The 26,078-nt window shown below is 40.2% G+C and overlaps 1 protein-coding gene across 2 annotated transcripts in view; it reads left to right on the top strand.

Moving 5' to 3' along the window:
* Positions 1 to 2,569: 2,569 nt before the first annotated feature.
* Positions 2,570 to 26,078, top strand: part of KLHL14 (kelch like family member 14) — a gene marked incomplete at both ends in the record, with an annotated part of 91,930 nt that continues 68,421 nt past the window's right edge. The window contains 2 exons of one of the 2 annotated variants that reach the window (XM_084251762.1): positions 2,570 to 2,757; positions 4,184 to 5,173. In XM_084251762.1, the coding sequence (XP_084107888.1) occupies positions 2,720 to 2,757; positions 4,184 to 5,173 (1,028 nt within the window). Of the gene's footprint in view, positions 2,758 to 4,183; positions 5,174 to 26,078 lie in introns of those variants that run through there. The other variant, XM_084251761.1, reaches the window with a different exon arrangement.

Genomic DNA, 26,078 nt, shown 5'->3' with positions numbered 1-26,078 from the left:
AAACAATAACAACAAAAAATCATTTTCTATATTTTTTCATGTATTTGGGTTGATGTTATAAATATATATAAAATACAGCATACCAGCAAGGCCCGAATAGAGAAGTCTTACTCTCAGAAAATCTAGGACCTTGACATATCAAGTCCTTTGTGGGGGATAAATGCTTCAGTATAATCCTTCTTCATTCAGGAAAGAGTAAATAGGCCATACGCATGTTAATGTTTGTCATTCTAACTGTGGAATTCTCTATTCTGAACCAAAGAATTTTCATTTCCCTTCCCCCTCCCTTTTCATTGCTCACAAATCAAAGGGAAAGGTAAAAAGACAGCCTTCCTATCCTTAGGTAGATTTTAATAGGTTTACTAATCAGAGCACATATCGGTTAAAAATGAATCGTATTCATACATTTAATAGCAAACAAAACTCAGTTTAACTCATGTACTGCTTTCTTTCATGTTCATTTTATTCAAGGACATACCTTCCTTTTCCTACTTTTTTTTTTCTTTCTTTCTTGGATACCTCCAACCCCCATTGATAACCAAAATGCAGGGCTATAAATGTAAGGGTGTAATACATCATAGATAAGTCTAGAGAACATGTCCTCTACCAAAATGCACATGAATCTCTGGTGCAGCTAAAATCTCAGGATCATGCTGGAGTTCATTTTGCATGCTAAGCAGGGTCAAATACATGAACTCTATGTGGACGTCCTCATATATCAGATGAGCTCCAAAGTTTAAAGGTTACATTTGTGAAATTGCATCTGGATTTCCTAGTACTTGCTTCTAGCGTCTGTAAATCAAAGACTCCTAATTGAAAGACAAATCTGACAATATGATAATCTTTCAATTAAAAATATGTGGCTTCTAAACCTTTATTTGTTGAAGAGCTGACAGAGAAGTTCAGAGATGGTTGTTTAACCAGAGAAAATGATAGAGAAAATGTGTTTTCTCATAAGATCATAAAGCTTGAATAATGCAGGGGGGAAATGAACAGCAAAGGGCTGTCCCCTATTCTATCTACCAGGCTCTACTTCCCCTGTTCCTGGTTGGTACACTCAGCCACTCACCTCTTAGGCAAGGGCTAGTGTCTTCCAGTCTGACTCCAACCTCAAATTCCAAGACATATAAAGTGACATCTTGGCATACTTTGAGATCAGATCGGAAGATTTCAGCATTTCAGAGTGGGGGGGTGGGATGGGGGTGGAAGGGAAAAGCAGCATACCAATGAAATCTGGAAACAACAGCATATATACAGGCACAAAAAAAAGTTTGCATATTGCACAGAGCGCTTGAAGATCATAAATCTATGCATGAGAAAGATGTAGTGGAAATTTTGGGGGGGATTAGAGTTTATTTTTGTCATCTCTGTGAGACAGCTACTCATTCATCCAGATCACAGCTAAGAAAAAAGCTGGTCACAGAAATTAGCAGTTTCAGCTCAGCAGCGAAGTCGCCAGCCTGTGAAGGCAGAGAGAAATTGACTAATTAGCAATGCGCACTAAAACTTGACGGTTCTTTATAGAGAGAGAGAAGAGAGAGGGAGAGAGAGGGAGAGGGAGGGAGGGGGGGCTCGCTTTTTCCCCTTCTTTCTTCCAAAGATGTTTGAAATCGCAGTCATTTACGCTCGACAATTTTTACAATAGCCTTGAGCCATAATTTTGCGAGTCTCTCCAGCATCCATCCCCCTGTATGGTCTCTCTCTACTGGCCAAGCACGACCGTTTCTCTCCCCAACCGTGGATTTCCTATTACTCTCGTTACGACTCACTGAGCCCCAGGCCCAAGGATAATGATGTGTTGTTTCTTGGTAGCATAATTTGTCACACGTACATTTTTTCTTCTTCTTCTCTTGCAGAAAGCTCTGCTCCCTCTCTCTCTCCCTCTCTCTCCCTCTCTCTCCCTCTCTCTCTTTCTCTCTTTTCTCCCTCTCCTACATTTTCTTGCTGTTGCTAATTCATGGTGATCAAATGATGTACGACAAAATAAATTGTAAAGAGTGACTGCCTGGAGTTGGGAACCAGAAGGTGTTTTCCCCCTCCCAAGGAGAGAGCAAACCTTTAAAAAGGAAGGACAATTGATTTTGGGGGGGGGAGCTTAAGTGAGCCTTGACTTTGCAGCTGGTTGAAAGCAGGTAAGTTTCTGGCCTTGTGTCTGCCTTGTGTCTATTTTGTTCTGTGTTTTGGGTTGTTGGCGGGGAAGAGCCTGGGAGGGAGTCTTCCAGAGGGGTGGGGGGGGTAGTGGTGTGGCAAACGCTCATAAAGAATATAACTCCTATTGCAAGAAATAAGCAGGGGAGGGAGGAAGCAAAGGAAGAACAGGAAGGAAAGAGAACAGGAAAAGATGGGGGGGGGTTACATCGAAGCGGGGAGAGCGAAAGAGGGGCATGATCGGGTCCACTTACAGGGAGAGACTCTAGAAGGTGTTTCAAGACAGCCAGCGCTTTGGGGGCGTGGAGGGGGGGCGGTGGTTGCCGGGGGAGGGAGCCCGAGGGAGGTTGGGGTCCACCTGGAACGGGATGGGAAAGTGAGTCGAAAGGAGCTCAGCCCGGTGTTAATATGAAGGCGGCGATCCAGGACCGGCGCCAGGCAGGACAGAGTGAGCCGCAGTGGAAGGGGCAGGTCCGGCGGGATCCCCCGGAGCCGGGCGGCGGCGGCGCGGGCGGCTCGGGCGGCGGCTGTGGCTCTCCCCGGCCGGCGGGCGCGCGGGCGCGCGGGCGGGATGTGGGCAGAGGGTCCCTTTCTGCTCGGCCCTGGAACGTGCAATTACAGGTTACAGACCTGGCTATCGATCGCCTCACCTCCCCCTTCCTGCCGTCCTCCGCCTGGATGCGGGCGGCTCAAAGACTTTTTTTACAGAAGTAGTTCCAGGGCCAGCGGAGTGGGGGTGCCCGAGTTGGGGGGTGGGGGGCGGCTTCTAGGGTCTGTACCCAGGGACTCGGAAGGAAGAAGGTGCGGCTGCAGGCCCGGTTGCTGGATGGGGTGCAGAGACCCCTACAGAACTGCGCCCCCTCCCCCCACCGCGCCCCCTTTGGGCAGCCCCCGCCCCACCCCTCCCCCAACACCTGCCTGTTAACTTGAACTTCTCGTAGTTACTGGAGTTAAAGCCACAGCGCCTGGTGCCCGGGAGGGAGAACTGTACACACGAATCCCTCCGGGCACTTGCTCCAAATCCACCCCACAGCCCCACTGCCACCCTCCCCAGCTCACTGGGCGCCGCCCGGCGAAAGAGTGGGCGATACACGTCGGAACTTTGGCGCTTTGAAATGAGGGGAGCCAGGCTCTGAGAGGGGGCCGGGTGGGGAGCTGGAGGGGTGCTCCAGCCAGGTTGAAAGGCGTCTCTGGAAAATTAGCGAAACTGAGTGATGACAGGAAGCCAACAGTTTGCGAAACAGGGAAGCAGGCAGGGCCGGGGTGAGGGAAATGAGCTAGAATTGATAAGGACAGCTCCCGCCTCTGCCGAGTCCACTGAGCTGGTCCTCACCGCGCTCCGCTGCACTTTCCCGGGAGAAGAAAGGGCTGTATCTGCTCTCTCAGACTATTAGGAGTTTCTCGGGGCAGCACGGATAATCGAAGGGGTTACCAGCTTTTGGAGGGCTCAGAATCACCCGCCCGCCTGCACGCACGCTTCTTGGACCCCCCCCCCCTTTCCTGCCCCTCAAAACTGGATCAACTGAGAAAAGCAAATCTACCGACACAAGTTGACCTGGAACCTCCGCCGTCGGTCGCCGGGCGCCTCAACACTCTCGGGGCAACCCCCAGAGCTCCCCACTCCCCGGCCTTTCCCTGCATCCGACCCGGCATGGACACAAGCCCACGAGGTGTCTTGGCCTCAGCCGCCACTTTGCCGTCGCTTCTGCCACCGCTGCCTCTGCCAAGAGCCGAGCCGGGGTGGTTTTAGGAAAGTGAGGAGCGAAGTGTGTGGGAGGTGGCGAGAGGAGTAGCTGGGAGCAGAACGGGTGCCCGGACCCTAGTCAGGGCCCTGCTGGTGGTGCTCACAGATCCAGAACCGTCAGACCTTCCTCCCCAGGGTCGGGGTCCGGAGGCGCGCCCGGCCGGAGCCGAGCTAAGCACTGATTGTTGTTCTTCGCCCTCCCCTCGCCTCCACACCCTTCCCCACCCCGACCACACCCCACCCCCTCCACTACCCTTCTCCCCTCCCGCCCATCCCCCACCCGTCTGCCAGGTTGGAGGAGGGCTTAAAGGCAGGTGCGCCGAGTCAGCTCGCCATGTCCAGATCCGGGGACAGGACCTCCACCTTCGACCCTAGCCACAGCGACAACCTGCTGCACGGCCTCAACCTGCTGTGGAGGAAGCAGCTGTTTTGCGACGTGACCCTGACGGCCCAGGGCCAGCAGTTCCACTGCCACAAGGCCGTGCTGGCCTCCTGCTCGCAGTACTTCCGATCGCTCTTCTCCAGCCACCCCCCTCTCGGGGGAGGGGTCGGTGGCCAGGACGGCCTTGGGGCTCCCAAGGACCAGCAGCAGCCGCAGCAGCCGCAGCCGCCACAGCAGCAGCAGCCACCTCCGCAGGAGGAGCCGGGGACTCCTTCCTCCTCCCCCGACGACAAGCTGCTGACCAGTCCCCGGGCCATCAACAACCTGGTGCTGCAAGGCTGCTCGTCCATTGGGTTGCGCCTGGTGCTGGAGTACCTCTACACGGCCAACGTGACCCTCTCCCTGGACACGGTGGAGGAGGTGCTGTCGGTCAGCAAGATCTTGCACATCCCCCAGGTCACCAAGCTCTGCGTGCAGTTCCTCAACGACCAGATCTCGGTACAGAACTACAAGCAGGTGTGCAAGATCGCCGCGCTGCACGGCCTGGAGGAGACCAAGAAGCTGGCCAACAAGTACCTAGTGGAGGATGTGCTGCTGCTCAACTTCGAGGAGATGCGCGCCCTGCTGGACTCGCTGCCGCCCCCCGTGGAGTCGGAGCTGGCGCTCTTCCAGATGTCCGTGCTGTGGCTGGAGCACGACCGGGAGACCCGCATGCAGTACGCACCGGACCTCATGAAGCGCCTCCGCTTCGCGCTGATCCCGGCCCCGGAGCTGGTAGAGCGGGTCCAGTCAGTGGATTTCATGCGCACCGACCCGGTCTGCCAGAAGCTGCTGCTGGACGCCATGAACTACCACCTGATGCCCTTCAGGCAGCACTGCAGGCAAAGCCTAGCCAGCAGGTAGGAGACAACAAAGAGGAGGGTGGGGGTGAAGGGGAGCCGGAGAGGCCGGAGAGAGGGGAGGGGGCAGGGTGAAGTAGGGACAGAGGTGGGCTGGACTGGAGAATCTGGCAGACCGAAAACAAACGCAAACATTCAGATGGTGTGAGGAAAGTTGATTTCAGAGACTCTAAAGGTCAGTGGGGACCTGGCCTAACACCATCCCCCAGCGCTGCAAAGCCCATATTCTCAGTATCCCCAGAGGGGGAAATGTGGGACGTGAGGGTTGAACAATTGACAGGCAGGTGGGACCAAGGCTGGGCAGTTAGAAATCCAGCTTTGGAACTCTCTCTGTCCCAATTCTCTGTCCAATCTCAAATGATTTTGTTTAAAGGGAAGGGATTCTGCCATGAGAAGTCCCCACCCACTCCGCCTCTTTCCTGCCTTGGGCAAAGCCAAAGTGCTCTGGCAATGCTCTGAGAAGTGAGTTTTCATTCTTTCTGTCACTCAAGTTGCTTTTTTCTTTTTTTTTTTTTTTTTAATTGACTGGTGGTTGCTCTCTTTCCACGTGAGAATTCTGAGATTCTTTGTCTGTTCGGGTTGCTTCTGGAAATTTTGATGTTTCTATACCCAGGCAAACTTTTCTATCTTATGGAAAGCCTTCCTTTTTCACTTTCAGAGTGTCTTGGTGAATCATGCCTAGTAGCTCCCATCTCAGAGGGGACCCTGGTTGAAAATTGGGAGGAAGGAAGTCAACTCCTCTGGCTAGGTCTCTTGTGGCCAGCTCAAAAGTCATGAAGAAGTTGAGGAGCAGGAGGAACGGTTGTTATTTGGAATGTATCTGTGTATGTATGTTGCAGACAGGATTTCATGTCAGAGGAGAGGAAAAAAAAAAAGATATCTTTACAAAAACGCTGCTGAGATTAAATTCAAAGACTATAGGATTTGACAGTTGTGTTTTATTGGCTCCAATTTTAAAACCCTCTTTATTAGGCCCTAACAATGCATTTATTTCTCTTTTCAGAAAAGAGAAACAGTATTGTCTCAGTTTCTCATGATAAAATATTGTGATTCGAGATGCCAGTCTGCCCCAGCCTAATTCACCAAAGTATTACATCAGAAAGTACATGGTTTAAAAGTCCATTATGGCCTCTCCCTCTCAGAAGGATGGCTAAAGGCTGGGGTGCACGTTGTGCAGCCTTATGGAATTAAATGTTTATTTTTTCATTGTGATAGTTCTACCAGACCTAGGTAGCTAAAGTTTTAAGAAATGGAAGACATTCCCTACAGTTGTTGAGGTGGCACCAATGTTCAGGTGAGGCCTGTGGGAACCATGGGCAATTCTGAACTTAAAAATCTTCTAAGTTACTTTTTCTAATATTTGTGAGAATGAGTTCATGAATTGTTGTGTCAAAAGGTGATAGTAGGACAATAGCACAAGCAAGAATACAAACCCCCCCGCACGCTTGAAAGTGAACACAGGCACCCCAGTGAAAACATGAGCATGGAATGTATTTTTATTTTGTAAGAGTCTTTCATTTGTCTAAAGATGAAAACGGTAAGATGATTATGGTTGACAAGTTTTACCATATCAATTGGTGCTGGTGATTGATAGTCTGTTATTTTAACTTTTCTCACTATTAAATAACCTACAAATTTACTTAATTTAGTACATATCACACATACTCAAGAATTTAGTTACAGCCCTGAATACACACTTATTTATGTTTTTAAAAATATTATACAAACCTAGTATAAATTCAGAAGCCAGCCGACTAATAAAATGAAGATTTAACTTGTTCTAAGAGTGATTTTGGAAAATGAGCATTATAAATTTGATGCCATAAATAATTTCTGAAGCCCTCAATGTACTTTTATCTGAAAAGTATGTCCTGGGATTCAATGTTAGAAGAGAGTTGACTTCCAAAATGCAGAATCTATTCTTCACCTTAGTCTGGACTCAGCACACCAGTTGGGGCTTGCTGGCTCTGTGCTGGTGGAAAGCTGAGATACCAGGCTGCCTGGCTCTGTGACGACACCTTCCAGCTTCACTGGGCCATGTCATTTGAAGGATATGTAGTGGTGTCTGACCACTGAATGCATACAAGTGTCATGGATGCTGCAAGAATCTGATACTTTCGGTGTAGGAAGAAAACTGTATATTCCTTTAAAGGCAGAAGATAATACAGAAAGGAAAAAGAATTCATGTGAACCTATTATTGATCTCAAAATAATATAATTTAGATTTTGTTCCATTATTAGCAACTGTAGCCTTTCCATTTTCAGGGACTAATTACATTATTCTAATTTTAATTCACGGAAGTAATGCAAAATAAACATCAAGATCTTACTTTGATCTAGACAAAAATGTCGTAAGTTACAATCAATAGTATTATATTAGCCTATTTATTATGGTATCAGCATAATATTAAAATATTATTTCAGTCTTACACATAGTTTCACAGAAGGATAATTGCATTAAACAATTGTGTTTACAATCACATCACTTTTTTGGAGACGATTGAATGGAAGGTTACGGTGTTTATTAATTTTAATCCACTTGTAGTTTTTAAAGTCTAAATATGAAAGAGCTCTTCAAATTCAGAAGAGTTAGGCAATTAAAATTGACCACTCTTTTGGAATAAAAGACAAAATATAAGCAAATAGATTATTTTGAAGGGAATTTACTTACAGAGGAATGTTATTGATAGAAAGTAGGACTATTAATATAACCATTTTAATCATGTGTTTAGAGATTATTAAATAATTTTGCATTTTTAATTAAGTCTAAGAAGTAAAGCAATCCAAGCATAAAGAGTTCCTATATACCCCAATTTTTGCTTTAGTTGATAAGTTTTTCTGAGTATGCCATTTGTGCTTGGATTCATCTTTTACTTTAGCAAATCAAACATTAAAGATAATAAACAAAAGAATTATCTCCTTATAAATGAATATGTACATAACTGAGATAACAGAACTTGAGTAGACAAAAATCAAGATATTTTAAAGTCTTATTATTTCTTACTTTCTTTTTTACTGAAAGAAATTAAAACAATAAGTTCTTTTAAAAAGTTTCTAGAAAAGTCATTATTAAAGGCTTCTATGCCTGAAAATTTAATACAGTGATACGATATGCAATGTTTAGTACACTAAAAAGTAAATATTAGAAGACTTATAGTCTGAGCTTCGTTTAAATAACCCCCCATGTTAATTTTATTTGTATTGTCAAAAATTTAATGCATTATTTAGTTATTGTCCCAAATAAATCTAATTGGTCTGGTTTAATTACTTTTTTCCACATTTACATTGTTCCATACACAACATAGTGAATAAATGAATGAAGGAATGAAGGAATTAGGATTATAAAATAAGACAATCTCAATGTTGCATGTACCACCATGTTCCTCAATCTGTACAATTAGTGTACATAACAAAAGTTTATTGAATCTTCTCCAGGAAAACACCTGTAAGAGAAAATCATTCATGAAAATAATTATATTTTTAAACATTTAACCACCAGCTACTACAGTCCTGTGTTGAAGTGTAAAAATTATATTTTATAAAAGACAGAGGGCTACCTTATAAAGATTTCACATTCTATCAAACAGTCTTTAAAGATTTCATATAAATTAATGCAAAAATCTATTTAAACATCAGGCATACTAATTACCTACTTGCTAAAGTGACTTGCAATGATTAAAAAGCCATTAGATTTCCCAACATACAATTTTGATTCCTGGATTTGATGCTTCAAAAGTGTTTCTTTAAATGTAGGCAGTATTTTCTATTGGTTCTCTTAAGAACTGAATTACAACCTTGAAAAAATAAACTAATCTTGTATCCATGCATTCTCTAAATTGTTACTTCCCTTTATATCAATTTGATACCCTTAGATTGGAAGTTGTTAGGTAGTTAGATTTGTATCAGAAGTTACTCAACCATTCAGAATACAATTTGTTTATTATCTGAAACAAGACCATTGATTACAAAATTATATCACAGGTATGGGAGCCAAATAGTTATACCCAACAATCAAAAGGCAATTTGAATAGATATTAATGCCTTTTAGTGGCTTAGAAGACTTAATGACAAAAGTGGACATGTTCAAATTTTAATTCGTGCTTGTATTTTTCCTTATTTATAAAAATGTTGAGGTGCACTCAATAACCTTAGCTAATTTCTAAGTATCTTGATTTACTTGACTTAAAAATTTAGTCAGAAATGTTATTTATAACAGCTATTGCATATTAGGTGATGTTCTAAGCATTTTACACATGTTAATTTATTTGTCTGTCATCACTAGTCTTAGGGACAGGCACCATCTTTGACCTCATTTGTAGATGGATCTATGAATATAAAAGCTAGGCATTTTGTCCATGGTTGCTGGGAAGTGATAGACCCAAATTCTGAGCCCAAGCAATGTGGCTCTTGAGTTTGTGTTTTCCAACCATAGCATTCTTCTTAGAATGAACCACACCTTGCTGGGATATAATCTGGTGTTTGACCTTACAGTAGATTTAAGACTTTTTTTTTAGAGAAAAAACTTGTGGTTTTATTAATGTATCTGGCACTTAAGAAGAGAGCTGTTGTTCTAGTCCAGGGGTAGGCTTTTTTTTTTTTCTGCAAAAACCCAAATTATAATTATTTTTGGCTTGGGGGGGGCACACAATCTCTGTAGCAACTAGTCTACTCCTCCCTGTAGTGCAAAAACAACCATCAACAATAAATACATAAATAAATGGGCCTGCCTGTGTTTCCATAAGCCTTCATTTATGGACACTGAAATTGCACATAATTTTCACATATATGATATTTTATTCTTTTGATTTTTTTCCTACCATTAAAAAAACAGAATACACTTAGTTTGTGGGCTGTGTAAAAACTGGATGTGTGGTCTGTATTTGTTCTGTGAGTTGTAGTTCACTTACCCCCATTTTAGGTTTTTGGGTTGCATCAGTGAACAAAGCGGACACAAAATTTTGCCCTTATTCTTGCTCAAAGAATCCCATTGATCTTCCTCCTTCCATCTGGGAAGAAATCAAGTCAAAATAAGGCTACCTTGCCAAATTAGATTTCCAGAATAAGACTCAGGGATAAAATAGTCATCCCAGAAAAATGAATAATGATTAATTAAAATGGCGAATAAGTTTTTTTCCCAAGTATACTGGATATTGTTATTCAAAAGAAACAATACCATTTATATTATATGTAATTTCCAATGGGAAATTAGTAGAGTTAGGTACAATTAATGCATTACTTTCTGAGATTGACATACACTTACCACGCAAGGCAATGTAGGCATATAAATGACTATGTGAGCAATTATTTTTCTAAATGACACCCTATATCTACAGCTGCTTTGATTGAAGGGTATATGTTATCAGAACTCCAGATTTCTGAGTCAGTCAGCTGGATGAGTATGTCTCTATGACCTCTCTGCCATTATCCAACGTGAGTAATTTCTAGGAGAGCACTCACACACATAAGGTTTGGCTAATGTCTGTCTCTCGAGTAGAAGGTGACCTCTCTGAATATATGTAATCAAAGTACTTAACTCAGTCCTTCACTTTGATCCAAAAATATGTATTGAATAAGACTTAGTATTGGTCTGAAATACAATTGAGGTGGGCACTTACAGATTTAGCTCTTGTGTGAATTGACAAAGCCAATGAGAAATTAAAATGGAGATAATTTTAGGGACAATAAACACAAATAACTGTTATTTGTCAAAAATAATAGTAACTATCCTTAAATGAGAATCTACCAAGAGCTTGATATATTACTTACATTCTTTCTAATCTTTAAAATACTCTCATTCTTTCTAAATATTAAAAGTTAAAGCTTAAAGAAGATAATTTGTCCAGTTATATGACTAGTATTGAATTGGAATTGATCTTCATAAGTTGAAGAATTTTCTATTATTATAAGTGTAATAGTAGCTATTGCTTCCTCAAAAAGCTTCACCTTCCCTATCTTTGTCTTCCTGTACTGTAGAGTGATTAAAAGTTCCTACTTCTAAGACTTCTTCTAAGCACCCAATCAATGAATAAAAATGAATTAAGAAGCCATAATTCTTTCCTACTGGTCCACCACACTTAGTTATTATTCTTAGTTTAAGGGGCTAAATAATGTGATTGCTGAGATTTGTCACCATGATACTGACTTACTAAAAATGCAGTGAGACAATATATTTTAAATAAATCAGTAAAAATAAGAACATTCAGTTTAACTATGAAAATAAAGCAAAGCAAAATGAGGCCTTGAAGCCTGAATTTTAACCAAGAGGTTTTCCCCCTTGATTTCTGTGCACTGGGTATTGAAGTAGTATCAGCTTTGTTTCTGTGACTACAATAGAAATTTATTCATGTTGATGATAATTACAGGTAATAATTTCAACAGATAGAAGACAAATTGTGAGAATTCTGGTGTATTTCAGTAACATAAAATAAGATTTTTCTAATTGGAAATTTTTCTGTTATATTTTGTTTTAAGGAAATCACTTAAACAATTTTTATGTCATGAATGTTTATACCTTTCATCACTCATTTAGAGAATTTCAGAGAATATATTCATTGTTATATCCTTCCAGAATAACTTCTGATGCGTGAATTACTAATGATGATTTCTTTTTAAAAACTCAACACTATGACATGGGTAGGTGAGTGTCATGAGCAGAGAAAAAATTTCCTGTTGTAATATAGACCAGACTGTCAGCATGTCCATTTTACTGCAAATAAGAGAAGGGTTTATGTATTCACAAATAATGTTGATGAAAATAGAATTAGAACTATCTGCAACATTAGAAGTAAAGCAGAAAGTACTAGAGAGAAAGCCTTTAATGGTAGGGGAATGAAAAGCAAGTATTTGTGATATAAAAAGAGAAAATCATGAGGAAGTGAAAAAAAAGGAAGAAGAAAAGCAGTAAGAAAAATGCAAATAAATGTAAGAAAACAAAGAAATTATTAAAAGATAAACCATCTGAAAAAAAAAAAAAGAACAAGAAAACTAGCAGTCAAGGAGGATGGGCAAGGGAATTAAAGAACCTATATAGTAGATGTTCAATATTTGTCTGACTAATAAATATAAATTTAAAAGACTTTTAAATAGCTATATACCCAACTTAAATAATTTACAGTTATCGACAGTGTTCCATTAAAATGAAAAGTCAATGCTCAAAAAAAAACTAAGTTTGCATGAGAAAAAGAAAAATGCCTATCATATTACTGTCCCTCCTATAATTCATTACAGCTCAATAATTATGTGACTTTAATCAGAGTTAATCAAGATGTTTTATTTTAAAAAATTCTTGTGCTAGTTAAGTGCAGTAGTTTTAGAAGCCTCAGAACTTTGAGGGGACAGCTTGTTAGGCCAATAGGAGAAAATGAAAATATAACTTCATTCTGTAAAATCTGGTATAATTGGCTCTGCCAGCAAACCTGAAAAGCAAGGAGACCTTCCTAACCCTGAGCACCTTTTACTACACATATGTCTAGGACTGTGTCACAGTGAGAACTTGAGGTGATGCATTACAATTTGCCACCCACAGGAAATTCTGTTGTGAAAATATACCCCAAATTTGTATTGAACATGTATAATGCACCAAGCCCTGTGCAAGTTTCTGAAATACATATTTGAACAAGACACACATTCTTGATTTCATGTAGTTTACAATATAAGGGAAAAGTGTAAAAAGTTACACACAAATTAATTAAACTGGTAATCGAATATAGTGATGCATGCCTTATAGAATAGAAAAGTGCCATGAGCCAGAATATTAGAGATTTTCTCTACAGAAGAAGCTTAAGATGCACCTTAAAGGATGAGTTATGCAGAATAATGGGTCTGGGTGGAAGGCAGGATAAGGGGTACCCCAAGATGAGATAAGAGCATGTGTATGAGCACACATTTCAGTACCTTGCAGGAACTGAAAGGTGGTGTGTGTGGCTAGAGATCACATTGATCTAAATTGTTGTCTAAATCATAAGAGAAAGTTATAGACCTCACTAATGATTACCCACTTCATAGTGAAAAAATAGAGGCTTTTTTACTTGAACTGAGAAAATACGTGATACTGTAGTGGAAAAACTGCTGCCTTTGCAATCATAAGCCTAAATGTGTATTCTAGCTCCCTGTTAGCTGAGACCCACATCAGAAAAATGGGTTAATAATTACACTTCTAGGGCCTCCCCTGGTGGTGCAGCGGTTGAGCGCTGGGTTGCGAGGCTGCCCGCAGCCTCTGCAGCACCAGTTTGATCCCTGGCCACCGGCGAGGGTCCCACAAAAAAAATAAATAAATAAATAAATAAATAAATAAATAAATGCACTTCTGCTTCCCAGGGTTTTAGTAAGGATCTGCTATGATCATGAAAACAATAAAAACTATATAAACAGAAATACAATTTTAAATTAATTACTATTTTTAAAAAAGATACATTAAAGCAAAATTTACCTGAATATATTTTTGCCTACCAAGAACACTCATAATCACATCTTTAATTTCACTGATAGCACAAAATTAGTCAAAGATTTCTAAGACCCAAGGAATGAGGTTGGATGAATCCAAAGGTGGGCACAAGAGTATCTGAAGGATGTAGGAAAATTAGACTTTCTGATTGCTCTCAGCAACTTACAGTTAATTCCTGAAAAGGAAAATGCTGGCCTTTTTAGGTATGAAAATCTTTCATTTCTTCCTTTTATAGAGGAACTGCTCCTTCTTTTTAATCTCATAAGCTAAAGCTTAGAGTCTTCGTTTTCTGCTGCTCCCAGAGCCTCTCACTGCAAGTCTGGCTCTCAGCTCCCAGTGCGCCTGCGCCTGCAAGGGTTGGTAAATTGCACCTGCGCGGGACTCTGAACTTCCTCAGTGCTCAGCTGGGCCACCACCGTATGGAGACTGGCTCACTGGAGGCTACAGGCAAGTGAACTGAAGAATTACAGTCGGTTTCACTTCCCTGACTTATGTGCCTTCAGGTGCCTCTGAAGACAGGCGAGGCCAGTGAAATGGAGAGGAGGAGGAAGAGAGAAAGCACCAAATGTAGAGAAGGAAGAGTCCTTGGAGATGAAGAGACATTGTTGGAAAATGCGCACAGATGGATGTGTGTGTGTATCCACAGTCAAAGTGCATATTATTGGTGCTGGCTTTAAATTTTCTGTAGATCACTTCTGAGATGTGTTTTTATGAGGTAAAGGTCTATTTTGTATGTGGGGAGAGGGAGTAAATTCTTCACAGTCTGTCTCTAAGTGAGGAATTATTAGGTTTGGAGGGTCCATTTTATCCCAAAACGGAAATAGTCATCTTTATAAATCCTGCTTAGAACAAAGCAGCAGAACACTCTCTAGCCCTGATTTTTAACACCCCTCGAAACCAAACAAGCCAGAGCTTCCTAGACAGATGGAAAGAATTCAAAGAAAGAATGTACGATCTGTGAGTAAGAGAAGGCAGCATTGAGGGAAAACTTAAATGCTTCAAGATGTACCACCCTAGCATCTCATCACTTTCTACCTCCTAGGCATAGGGGTTCATTGGTACTGTGAGGAATCCCAGTAATAGTGGTCTCTTACAAAGGCAGAAGTGTGTGGTTCCTAGCATAGACCAATTTGATGGATTGGTTACTATGACAACTGTTAGTGGCAACTGAAACCCTGTCAAGGTTTTCACAAACATTCATTCCAATTTAAGCATTATAAACCAAAGGTTTGGGTTTTTTTTTTAAGATTTATTTATTTTTATACAAGAGCTGGGGTATAGGCCAGAGGCGCAGGAAGGTGAGAGGATTCACCAGAGACAGAGCGGGAAACAGAACAGGCAGATTAACAAAATACACTGCTGAGGGGAGCAGCGGGTGCGACAAGAGAGGTCTGCTGTGCCATGTGGGATTTTCCCCTGCCGGCCAGGATCAAACCCGCATTGCAGAGGCTGCGGACAGCTTCACAGTGCTGTGCTCAACCCGCTGCACCACCAGGGAGGCCCTAAACCAAAGGTTTTTGGTGTATTTACAGAGTTGTACAATTGTCACAATTAATTTTAGAAGATTTTCATAATCTTCTGCAAATAACCACGTATCTGTCAGTAATCAGCCCTTTCCCTGCCACCACCACCATCCCCAGTCTAGGCAACTACTAATATACTTTATCCCTCCATAGATTTGTTTATCCCAGACATTTTATATAAACAGAATACTACTGTGTGTTTGTCTGTGTATTCCTTCTCCAGCTTCTTTCATGTGCCATAAAGTTTTCAAAGCTCATCAGTGTTATGGTTTATAATAGTGCTTCATTCCTTTTTATGAGTAAGTAGTATTCCATTGTAGGGATTTGCCACATTTTACTTATCTGTCAAGTGGACACTTTTGCTTCCTTTGGATATATGTCTAATAGTGAAAATACTAGGACATATGGTAATTCAGTTAACATTAAACAAAGGATTAATCTTTTGAAAAACCATCAAATTGATTTCCAAAGCAACTGCACCATTTTGTATTCTCACTAGCTGTGTATAAAGATCCCACCTGTTCAGATGAACATCCCACACCACCACCCCCACCAAAGCACCCATAGGCTTATACATAGTCCATTGTGCTTCTGGATGGGACCAATTTCTATTTTGATTAAGATTCTCTTTGAACAACCAAACTATTGCTTTTCTATTAGAAGATATGCATTTCTATTACACCACAAAGAAGACTCCAGGTCATCATCATAGATCTGAGCGCAAATTGGTAGGAATTTTAAGGCAGATATCTGGATATTCAAGGGCACAAGGTGTTAACCAAAACATGTAATAACTTTGTCATTTTTAGCATGCATCACCAACAGATTTTAAGAATAGATAATCCCTCTAACTTAGTCACATGTGTGTTTGTTTAGAATGCAGGTGTCTTCTTCCCTCACTGGCTATCTTAGTCACATAGAGAAGGTACTTAATTCTAGGTACTTTAGAACTCTTAGAAACTTGACTAACTTCAGCTGTTATTTACTCTTACACTCAAAATTTGGAAAGGGAGAAATCAAAGTAAAACTGAAATAATTAAACATCATTCTAATGCACACAAATAAATTCAAAGTTTCTCACTTCACCAGAGTTACAGAACAGCAAATTAAACCAGCAACAAGTAGTGTAAATAAAAAATCCACTCCAAGGAAGGACTATACCTGTACAAGAAGGAGCCCCTCAAGTCCTCCATCAGCCTAGTCAAACTGAGAACACAAGCTCCAGAAAGCAATAGAAAGAATAATTCTCACCTCAGAAAGATGTTTCTGGAGAATGCTTCACCTTTCTTAAAGCAAGGAAACTTTAAAGTCTCAGATAATAAGAAGCATTCAAAATTTCTGCAATCACATTTATAAAAAAGTCTGTAATTTTATAGACAAATTAGATTCTGCCATGAAAGATTATATAAACTTTTCTTCCATTAGTTCTATCTGTTCTTTTTTATGTTTTTTTTTAAAGATTATTTATACAAGAACTGGGGTACAGGCCAGATGCATGGGAGGGTGAGAGGATTCACCAGAGACAGAGCGGGGAACAGAACAGGCAGACTGACGAAATACACTGCTGAGGGGAGCAGCAGGCAAGACAGGAGAGGTCTGCTGCACCATGTGGGATCCTCGCTGGCCTGCCGGGATAGAACCAGCGATGCAGAGGCTGCGGACAACTTCACAGTGCTGCACTCAACCACCTGCGCCACCAGGGAGGCCCTGTTTTTCTCTTTTTTGAGCTAATGTTGGTTTACAACGCTATATATGCTTTAGTACATAGGTTCATACCTCTTAAGATACATGTTACCATACCACACCCTTACCCAAAGTACGCATAGCCCTCCATTGTCTTAGCTGTATCTGTTTTTATGGCTCCTACTTACTTTTTCTCCATTGAAGCATTGCTATTTATTTATATTTACTGTATATATACAGTAGCTTAGCACTGTACAGAGGAATAGATAAGAAGCCTACCTCCCCATATTCCAAGTTCTCCACATCGAGTGTAATTAGACTGCTATTAAGCTTAGTTGTTATGTGTTGAAATTAAGAAGATCCTTTCTTAAGGCCATCATGCATAGAAGGCCCTGACTCAAGTGCCAATTTCCAAAACTGAGTGAAACTCATTGGTCTCTCTCAGTCCTATGTTCCTATTAACTGGACAGTTCTATTAAGCAGAGCTATATTCATATGCTAGGCTGCCATAACAGAATAACACAGTCTAGGTGGCTTAACAGAAATTAATTTTCTCACAGTTCTAGAGACTCGCCTTTAGATGCAGTTCTAAAGGAAATCTAAGAACAAGTTGTTGTCAATATTGGTTTCTAGTGAGCGCTCTCTTCCTGGGTTGCACCTGGATGCCTTCTCCTTACATTCTCATATGGCCTTTCTTCCATGTGGATGCAGGGACCAAAGGGCATGGGGAACAGAGAGAGTGAGACTAATCTAATATTTCTACCTATTCTTATGAGTATGCCAGTCCTATGAGATTAGGATCCCACCTTTATGACCTCAGTTAACTTTAAGTGCCTCCTTGAAGGTCAAATCTCCAAATATGGTGACAACGGGACATTAGGGCATCAATAAATGAATGGGGAAGGTGTGAGGGGTGGGGGAGAGGGATGGACAAAATTCAGTCCAAGAACAGGACACAGGGAATTGGAACACAAGTTAGGGAAACTAAGTGAAATGTTACTTTTCAACTAGATGTATACAGGCAAAGTTATATTGTCAGTTGAGCAATCATCTAAGTCAGCAATATGTTAATAGCCCTTCCAGTAATACAAAGCTAAAAGAGAAAAAAAAAATGCAAGACTTCTCCCCTTCATCCCCAAAAAAAATCCTGACAAATCAGTCTTTCTCTTAAGTCATATCTTCCTGGCCCTTCTCCGGAGTCTAAATAAGTTGCTCTATAGCGTTGACTCAGGGACCTCATATTTAGCAACATCCCAGGTGGTTTTGCTACCACTGATTTTGAGCCACACTTTGAAAATCACAGAATGAAAAAAAAATTAATTGTTTTTGTTTTCTAACTTGCTACATACCTGTAGTAGAGGGAAGAAAAAAATATCGATAGTAACTTATTGAAAGGTAACTGTGATGAAAAATTATGTAAAACTAAAAGAAATATGATGAACTGACATGAGAAAGAGAGAAATGGGTCCTAAGGGAAGTTAAGAGATGCTAAGAGAGTTATTTCCTGATGATGAAATTTAGGTACCGATTATTACTGGAGAATTTTCAGAATAATTCAAGCCACATAGTTCAGTGTCTACAATTCAGCTTCAGAGAATGTGGTGAACTTTCCAAGAAAAGTACGTTTCCATGTGTCAAAGATTTGATGACTATAAGAGGCTATTGTCACAGTCTGATAATGGTCTCAAAGGTTCTTTGAATGCCCTTTCGAGGCTGGCACGCTGGAGGACTCTTAGACTCTGCTGAGCCCTCAAGCTAGGGCTTACTTTAGCACTTAGCCCCTCCAGGGTTGGTGAAGCAGCAAAGAACAGAAAGAACTGGCTCCCCACGGGGAGGGAGAGGAAAAAAGGAGGAAGATAAGAGATTCCTATTTCACCCACAGCAGCAGGGTGTCCCTAGGCTGGATCCCACATGCCACACCTCATTGTCTCTACAGCATACACACCCCACACCCTGGGTCTGCCTCAGTCCCTTGCTGCCTATCTACCCCAAAATAAGGATAACCGTCTTTATTTATCTTAACCCCAGAATGAGTTCATAGGATTATTTTTCCATTAAAGAGAAATTCTGGATCCATTTAAAGGGTGTCAGCAGAAACTCCCTTTTCTTGAGGAATGGACATCTCTGTTACAAGTGAATATTCCAGAAGTCTGGAGTAATACACTTGGTTAGTAACCAACTTTTCTTACCATCTCCCTGCATGGCCACTCCTGCAGTGACTCTCCAACTGGAAAGAGCCTGCTTGGCAGGAGGCTGGCTCCAGTTCCTCTGAATGGCTTCGTAACTTCCCCACAAGAAATCCCTCCCTGGAGTTTGAGTAATAGGTAATCCCGAGCTCTATCTCATGAGGTTGGATCTGGACATAGCCCCCTCAGCATCCTCCTGAATGACTGAACTTTCTTCTTTGGAATATGATTTTGCAAAATACTTTTACTGTTATGTCTTAGATTCTCAGGTACAAGTAATTGGGGAGATGTTGTTATCCCCTGAACCTGAATTTTCAATGTTATCCTGTGATCATGTATTTTCCTGCACTATTTCTTCTGCGGCAGCTACCAAAGTTTCCCCAGGTCAGAAAGTCATTCTTATCTCTTCAAAAAGCCAGCCAGATGGGAGGGAGAGAGAAGAGAAAGGAGGGAAGTGTCAGTAATGAGATCAGTTCTCAGGAGACAGCAGAGTCTAATAATTGGGCTTTATTAGGAGTTTACATGCAGGAGTTACTTATGAGTCCATCACTAACATGAGAGTGCCGCTTTATCTCCTTTTGTCACCGGGCTACCCAGAGCTGGAAAAGCTCCTTTGTGACAGGCTGCATAGAGCCACTTCTGTCTTGCACACGGAGAAGAGCTTTCTCCCGTCACACAAACACTGGTTGTCCACACCAGCTTGTTCAGCAGCAAGCATCCAAGCTAGTAAGCATGAGACCCTGCGTCCCACTTGCAGGGAGGCAGATTAGTCTAAGAAGTAATACTTGCCATGCAACTTCCTCACGGGGATGTGGGGAGGATTAATGAGATGCTATTTCCATTGCAATTTATGCTCTTCAGAAGAAAGGCACTAAGTAGTAGGTATTAGAATTAGGGATTATATAGGTAATCAAGCAAAGAAGATATTCAACTGCTTCTAGTTACTAAAGCAAGCTTTAATCTGGGAGGTGGGGAAGAGGGGTGAGGAAGCAGTGAGTATAAAGTTGGCTAGAAGCCACTGTCCCTCATGAAACAAAGGACTAAGAGTAGTGAGTGCTGTGTCAATATAAAGAGAGGCCTGTACTGGCTCTTGAGGCTGATAATCTAACCCTGGGGGAGTCTGTATTTCATGCATTCAGATAAAGATCTTAAGGTTTTTTTTGGTCATCTCTGTCTCTGCCATCATTAGCCAATCTATTGGTTTGGTGCCCAGAAACATGTTGCAAAAGCATAAATAAACCACTCCGTCTGCATGCCAGGGGATATGGTCACATTTGGGAATTAATATGTTTTAAGGAAAATTGGTGGAAGACCCTGGTATGTTACAGGGACTGGGTTGAGAGTGAAGGGAAGATGGTTAATTACAATTGCATTGTGCAAAGCTACATCCAGTAAAGAGGTTTGATCTTCTCATGGTCAAACAAAGCAGAAGTGACCAAGCTGAAATATAAATTTGTTTTCAGAGGTTTGTATTTCTAAGTTCTGGTTTCTTCTATTTATTATAGTATATCTTCAACCACGTTTTGCCTACCACTGCTAGGATGTGAAACAATTTCAGATGGTACACAACAAACCATTTTAAAACTTAGTGACTAGGTTAAATATGACTATTTTTAGCAGGGATTAGAAATAAATCATAATTAACCCATAGAGCCTATGATTCATAAATATAAATGTTTAGAACAATGATTCTCAATCCTGGTTGCATGTTAGAATCAAACAGAAATGGTTTTTTAATGCCAATAAATTATTGTCGTTACATTAAAATCTCTGAAAGGTATCCCTACCCAAAATATTTTATAGAAGCTCTCCCAGGTGATTCCACTGAGTAGTTAGCATTGGGAACCAATAGGACAGACTGAGATTATGTTTTTTTTAAGTGATCAGTTTAAACTAAAATATTAAGTAAATAATATGATAGGATGTGGATGTGGCCAATATCATGAAGATTCTATTGATATATTGAGCTGATGACTGAAGATTACACTCTGTCATGGGTGACTCCCATTCTGAGACAATACTGATCCTAAGAGAACAGTAACAAAAGCAGAGATAGTCAATAAAAATGATGAATACGGTGGTGTGACAACAGCAAGACTAATTATTTGGGCACACTCACATAAGAATGAAACACAGAGAGAGAATGGGGGCAATGCCTGGTCAAAGTGGAAGATTGTATTTGAAAATTAGTAAATAAGACTGTCTTTTTGCCAATATATCCCCTTCTGACTCATCTAACTTGTGGTTCAGAAACCTGACTTTTCCTCTCCCTTTTGCCTGCTCCCCCTGCCCCAACCATCACCACACCCACTAACTACAGCTTAAAACAGATGAGGGAAAAAATGGTAATAAGGAATCTATAATGACACATTTCTGGATGGCGGGAAAACAAGTGACATGGACTTCTTCACCAACTCCTTGTTTGATTCATAATTTCTTCATTTATACAACAGTATTTATTGAGCACCTACTGTATACTAAGTCCTTTTTGTTTTTAAGTAGAGACATGATTTTTCCCAGTGAGGATGCATGGTTTTTATATGACCAAACAAACCTCAAAATTCCATTTTCAGAAAACTAAATAATATAATCAATCACAGCCATTCTCCAGTCCCCACATGGCCACGAAGGGAGGAATGTGGTTCCAGGCTCAGATGGAAAGCAAAGGCAGGTTATTCAGCCACACCTGAGAATCACAGAAGGGCTGTGTGCCAAAGCCCCAGAGACATTTCGTCTGTGAGGTGGAAGAGATAAAGCTCACCCGAGGCACTGGAAAAGGTGCCCAAGCCCTTTTTCCTCTATTCTCTCATCTGTTAAATGGGGATAATGATACTTTGTGTTTACCTACCTCAGAGAGGCATTATCAGGTCTATTTAAAGGCTCTTCCATGAAAGCTGCTGTGTAATTACCAAGAACCGCTATGATAAAGAAACCTAAATACAATAGCAAATCAGCTGGAACAAATTCTCAAGGGAGTTTACTTCCCTGGAAAATTTTAAGAAAAGGGTAACAATTCTTCTCCTGGGACTTTTGGATACCCCTCTCACTGGCAATGTAGGGAAAGCTAGCTGACATTCAAAGTCTCCTCCTGACCAGTGTCTCGGGATCTTCCTCTGCTTACTATTCCCGCATGGTCTAAGCAATTTCCATCTGAAATTCTTCTTTCAATTTTTTTCAGATCTTAACTCAGAAACTGTTATCCCTGAAAAGAATTTCAAATCAGCATTTACCTATGAGAATAGAAAAAGAGGGAGACTGAAGCAGAGAAACAGAGAAAGAGAAAAGGGACAGTTAGAAGGTGGGAAAAGTGAGCTTTCAGTTATTAGGTTAACAGGGATGTTTTATGGTTATAAATGGAGGATTGACATTATTGATCACTAATGTCAGACTTCTCTGAATTATTTGACAAAGTATGTAGAGCAAGTGGGATGGGAACAGGAGCACAGAAAGCAAGAACACCACCATTACAACAGCTCAAGAGAGCTGGTCCAGCTGAATTAGGCTGTGACAGTTGACTAGAATGAAAAGAGAAAATGAAGAAATATTCCAACTCTAGAATTTATGCTCTTGTTCCCTCTATTATCACTAGTGTTCACCACAGAATCTGGAACATAGCGAAGCTCCCTTAATAATTGCTAAATATTAAGTGAATTCAAACAGTGTCTAAAACCATAGAGATTATAAAAATCTACAAAAAAATTTATGCATTGATGTTTACAATATTTAACTCAAAGAAATACAAGAGAGGGAAAACTGAATTTGGAAACACTTGTTTGTTTGTTTGTTTAAGCTTTATTTGTTTATGCATACAAAAGCTGAGGTGTAGGCCAGAGGCGGGGGAGGGTGAAAGGATTCACCAGTGGGGGAGGGTGAAAGGATTCACCAGTGACAGAGTGGGGAGCAGAACAGGCGGATCCACTGAAATACAATGCTGAGGGCAGCAGCGGGTAAGACAAGAGAGGTCTGCTGTGCCATGTGGGTCAGCTCCCTGGCCGGGGATCGAACTCGCACTGCAGAGGCTGCGGATCGCTTCATAGTGCAGAGACTTAATCCTTTGGGCCACCAAGGAGGCTCCAACATCTGTTTTGGTTTTTTTTTTTTTTTTCAATCTTTATTTGCTGTCAACCGAAAGCTTGAACACGACCTTGTGAGGGCTAATAGTATTGTAATTTTAGAGAAGCTTAAAAAATAGTTACTATCACATAACACATTTGTTATATTGTGTCCAGTTATGACCTTCACATTTTTTAAAAGGGACAATGATAACTCTCTAGAGATATTGGTGGAAACAAGAGGAATAAATTCCCTGCTCCTCATGGTACTCAGACTTCCATATTAGAAACATCTATTGAAAAACATCACAGTTCTGGAAGCAGGACAGTCTGCTTGTTAAGGGTCAGAGGACATGACCAGGATAGTAAGAAAAATGAGACATTTTTCAGAAAGAATGGAAATGTGGAAAGGAGAAGCTGATGGCAACTCTCTTCCAATATTTGAAGAGCTGCTGTGGCACAGACAGGCATGGCTCTTTTCCTCTTAGACTGAGGAAGATTTTCAGCTCAGCATCAGGAGAAAAAAAATCTAACCCAGCTGCCCAACCTCTTTCCAGAATAAATTGAAAAACCAAGATCCTTTCATTATAAATTTTATTATAAATTTCCAAATTGACAAAAACAATTACTTATCAAAAAACATTACAAAGATTTCGACATTATGTAGAGAACCAGACAAATCAATGGCCTCAGGCCTAGAGTGTTAGAATCAACTGGAAGCCTGTGAAATACTGATTTTGGAAATCTTGTCCCATAGAATCAATAATCTCTCAAAGTTTGGCCCTAGAAAGTATATCAAGAATCTCAATTTTTTAATCTCCTCAGATGATGTTAGTGACTTGTTAGGTTTGGGAAATACTGTAGTAGGTTACTTCAAAGTTCTCTACGACTTCTCTGAATTAATGATTTCTTAGTATATTGCAGAATATTTCCTTAAATAAATGAGAATCATTGTAACCAGTAAAGTGATTTTAGTGTAAATGTGCATAGGTAGCTCTAAAGGGCCAGCAGATCAGCCAGTTTCTTAAATAGGTTAAAACTCTTGCAATCTAGTTTCTAAAAACTTTTTTCATGTATCATGAAAAGAAAAACTTTATCTCGCTTGTTTCCTAATTATTAAAGTTCCAAATCACTGAAATATAAATAAATGAGACTTTGCTGTACTTGGAACACCAGTATGATGAAAAATTTGTTTACACCATGAGATTTTAGGTCATCCTTCAATCATTCATCCCCGGAACCCAAGTATATATGTGCACGAGCACACACATACACGCACACACACACACAGGGATGTGACACATGGCAAATGTTGTGCAATTACTGAGATGGAACAAAGGAGACCTTCAAATTCTGTCGCCTTTTTAACCTATGTTTTGCTATGCAAGAATCTAGGGACTCAAATCAAAGGCATCCAAATAAAATCATGACATATTCAGCTCTTTGTTTCAATTTCTCTAAATCCTGTCTTTCAAAAACATGACTTTGGTCTTAGCAGTGCTACGATGAGGAGTGAACTGGAGAATTTTTAAAATATTAACAGATTTGAAGAGAACATATTAATTTTGGCTAAATTGGTTTCCCATGTAAAGAGGGTCATGTGAGGAACTCTAATTATTACAATAGGGCTACATTTTTAGATTTTGCCTAATCTAAAATTAAACCGGTAAGCTCTGCTAGGATTATTTAGAAAAGAATAATTGAAACCTCCTTTAGCAAGTTAATTCTGAGTCTCCTAATTTTACTTTTCTAACTCAAAAGGTATCTTTTCTTCATGGCATTTTCAAACTGTACTTCACACACATCTAACAAATAGCAAGTTAATCAGAGGTTTCAATATCCAATACACATTCATTATTATCTGTCATTATTGTCATTGTTGCTATTATAATTGCACATTGTAAAAAGAATGGAAGCTTTTCCACAGAAATTATTCACGTGTATTACTTTCTAGGAGTAATTGAATAGTTGACATTACATTTATATCAAAGTAAAATATGTGAGGGTTTTTCTCATTTGTTTTATTCTTAAGAAAGAAGAAATGTAATCTCTAATAGTTCCCTTTATTTGGATCCAAAAACGTTCACAGGTTTACATAATGTCCAAATGCATATTTTCTTTTAACAAGACTGAAAAGATAGCCAATATAATTAAAGAGATAATTTTCTAAGAACATATAATTTTAACAACTGGACAGTGAAGTACTCTTAGTTTGTATACATGAACACAACCAGAATTCCAGTGGAAAACATAGCTTTTCTTTTTTTAACTATTCAATCAAGTTTGGTATGTTGAAATGAAGTCACCTTGTATTGTCAATATCTAAAGATTGGTCAATAATTATTTATTATTATATTATTTACACTTTGTTGTTTTATATAATCCTCATAGAGGCAGGTCAGATATTGTTAGTCTATTTAAAGATGAGAAAACTTAGGCTTCAGGAAGCCAAATAATTCATATAATGTCACCTAGTGAATAGAAAAATAAGCATAAGAATCTGGGTTATTTGACTCTTAGTAAAATTTTTAAAAATTAATTTGGATTTAAACAAGTTTGTTGGTCTTTGGCATTAGAAGGCCTATGTCTGTATACTGTTTCTGCCACACTGTTTATGGGAAATTTTGCACCTCTAGTATAAACCAGTGTTACTGAGATAAAAATAATCATAATCAAAAATAAATAAATAGCAGAGTGTAATTGTTCCTACTATACAGACTGTCTTGAGAGTCAATGGAGAGAAGATGTTGAGAAAACCACTCAAATGTGTTTTATTTTATGTATCCTGTCTTATGTACGGTGCTACTTCTGTGCTGTGCCCTATTTTTTATTTCCCTGTGATTCCCCTTCACAAGGGTAGAGTTTTAAACTTTCTTAAGAATTAACACTGACACTGGGTTGGAAAATTGAGTAACACTAGCTTACTACAAGAATATTAGAACCAATATAAGTAAAAAGTTATAATAAATTGAATGATGATATAAATATAGCAGTACAAAAAATAAGAATTGTGTCTTC

The sequence above is a fragment of the Talpa europaea genome, assembly GCF_964194135.1.
Source record: "Talpa europaea genome assembly, chromosome: 13".
NCBI classification, from domain to species: Eukaryota; Metazoa; Chordata; class Mammalia; order Eulipotyphla; family Talpidae; genus Talpa; species Talpa europaea.
This window is presented reverse-complemented; position numbering and strand designations above follow the sequence as displayed.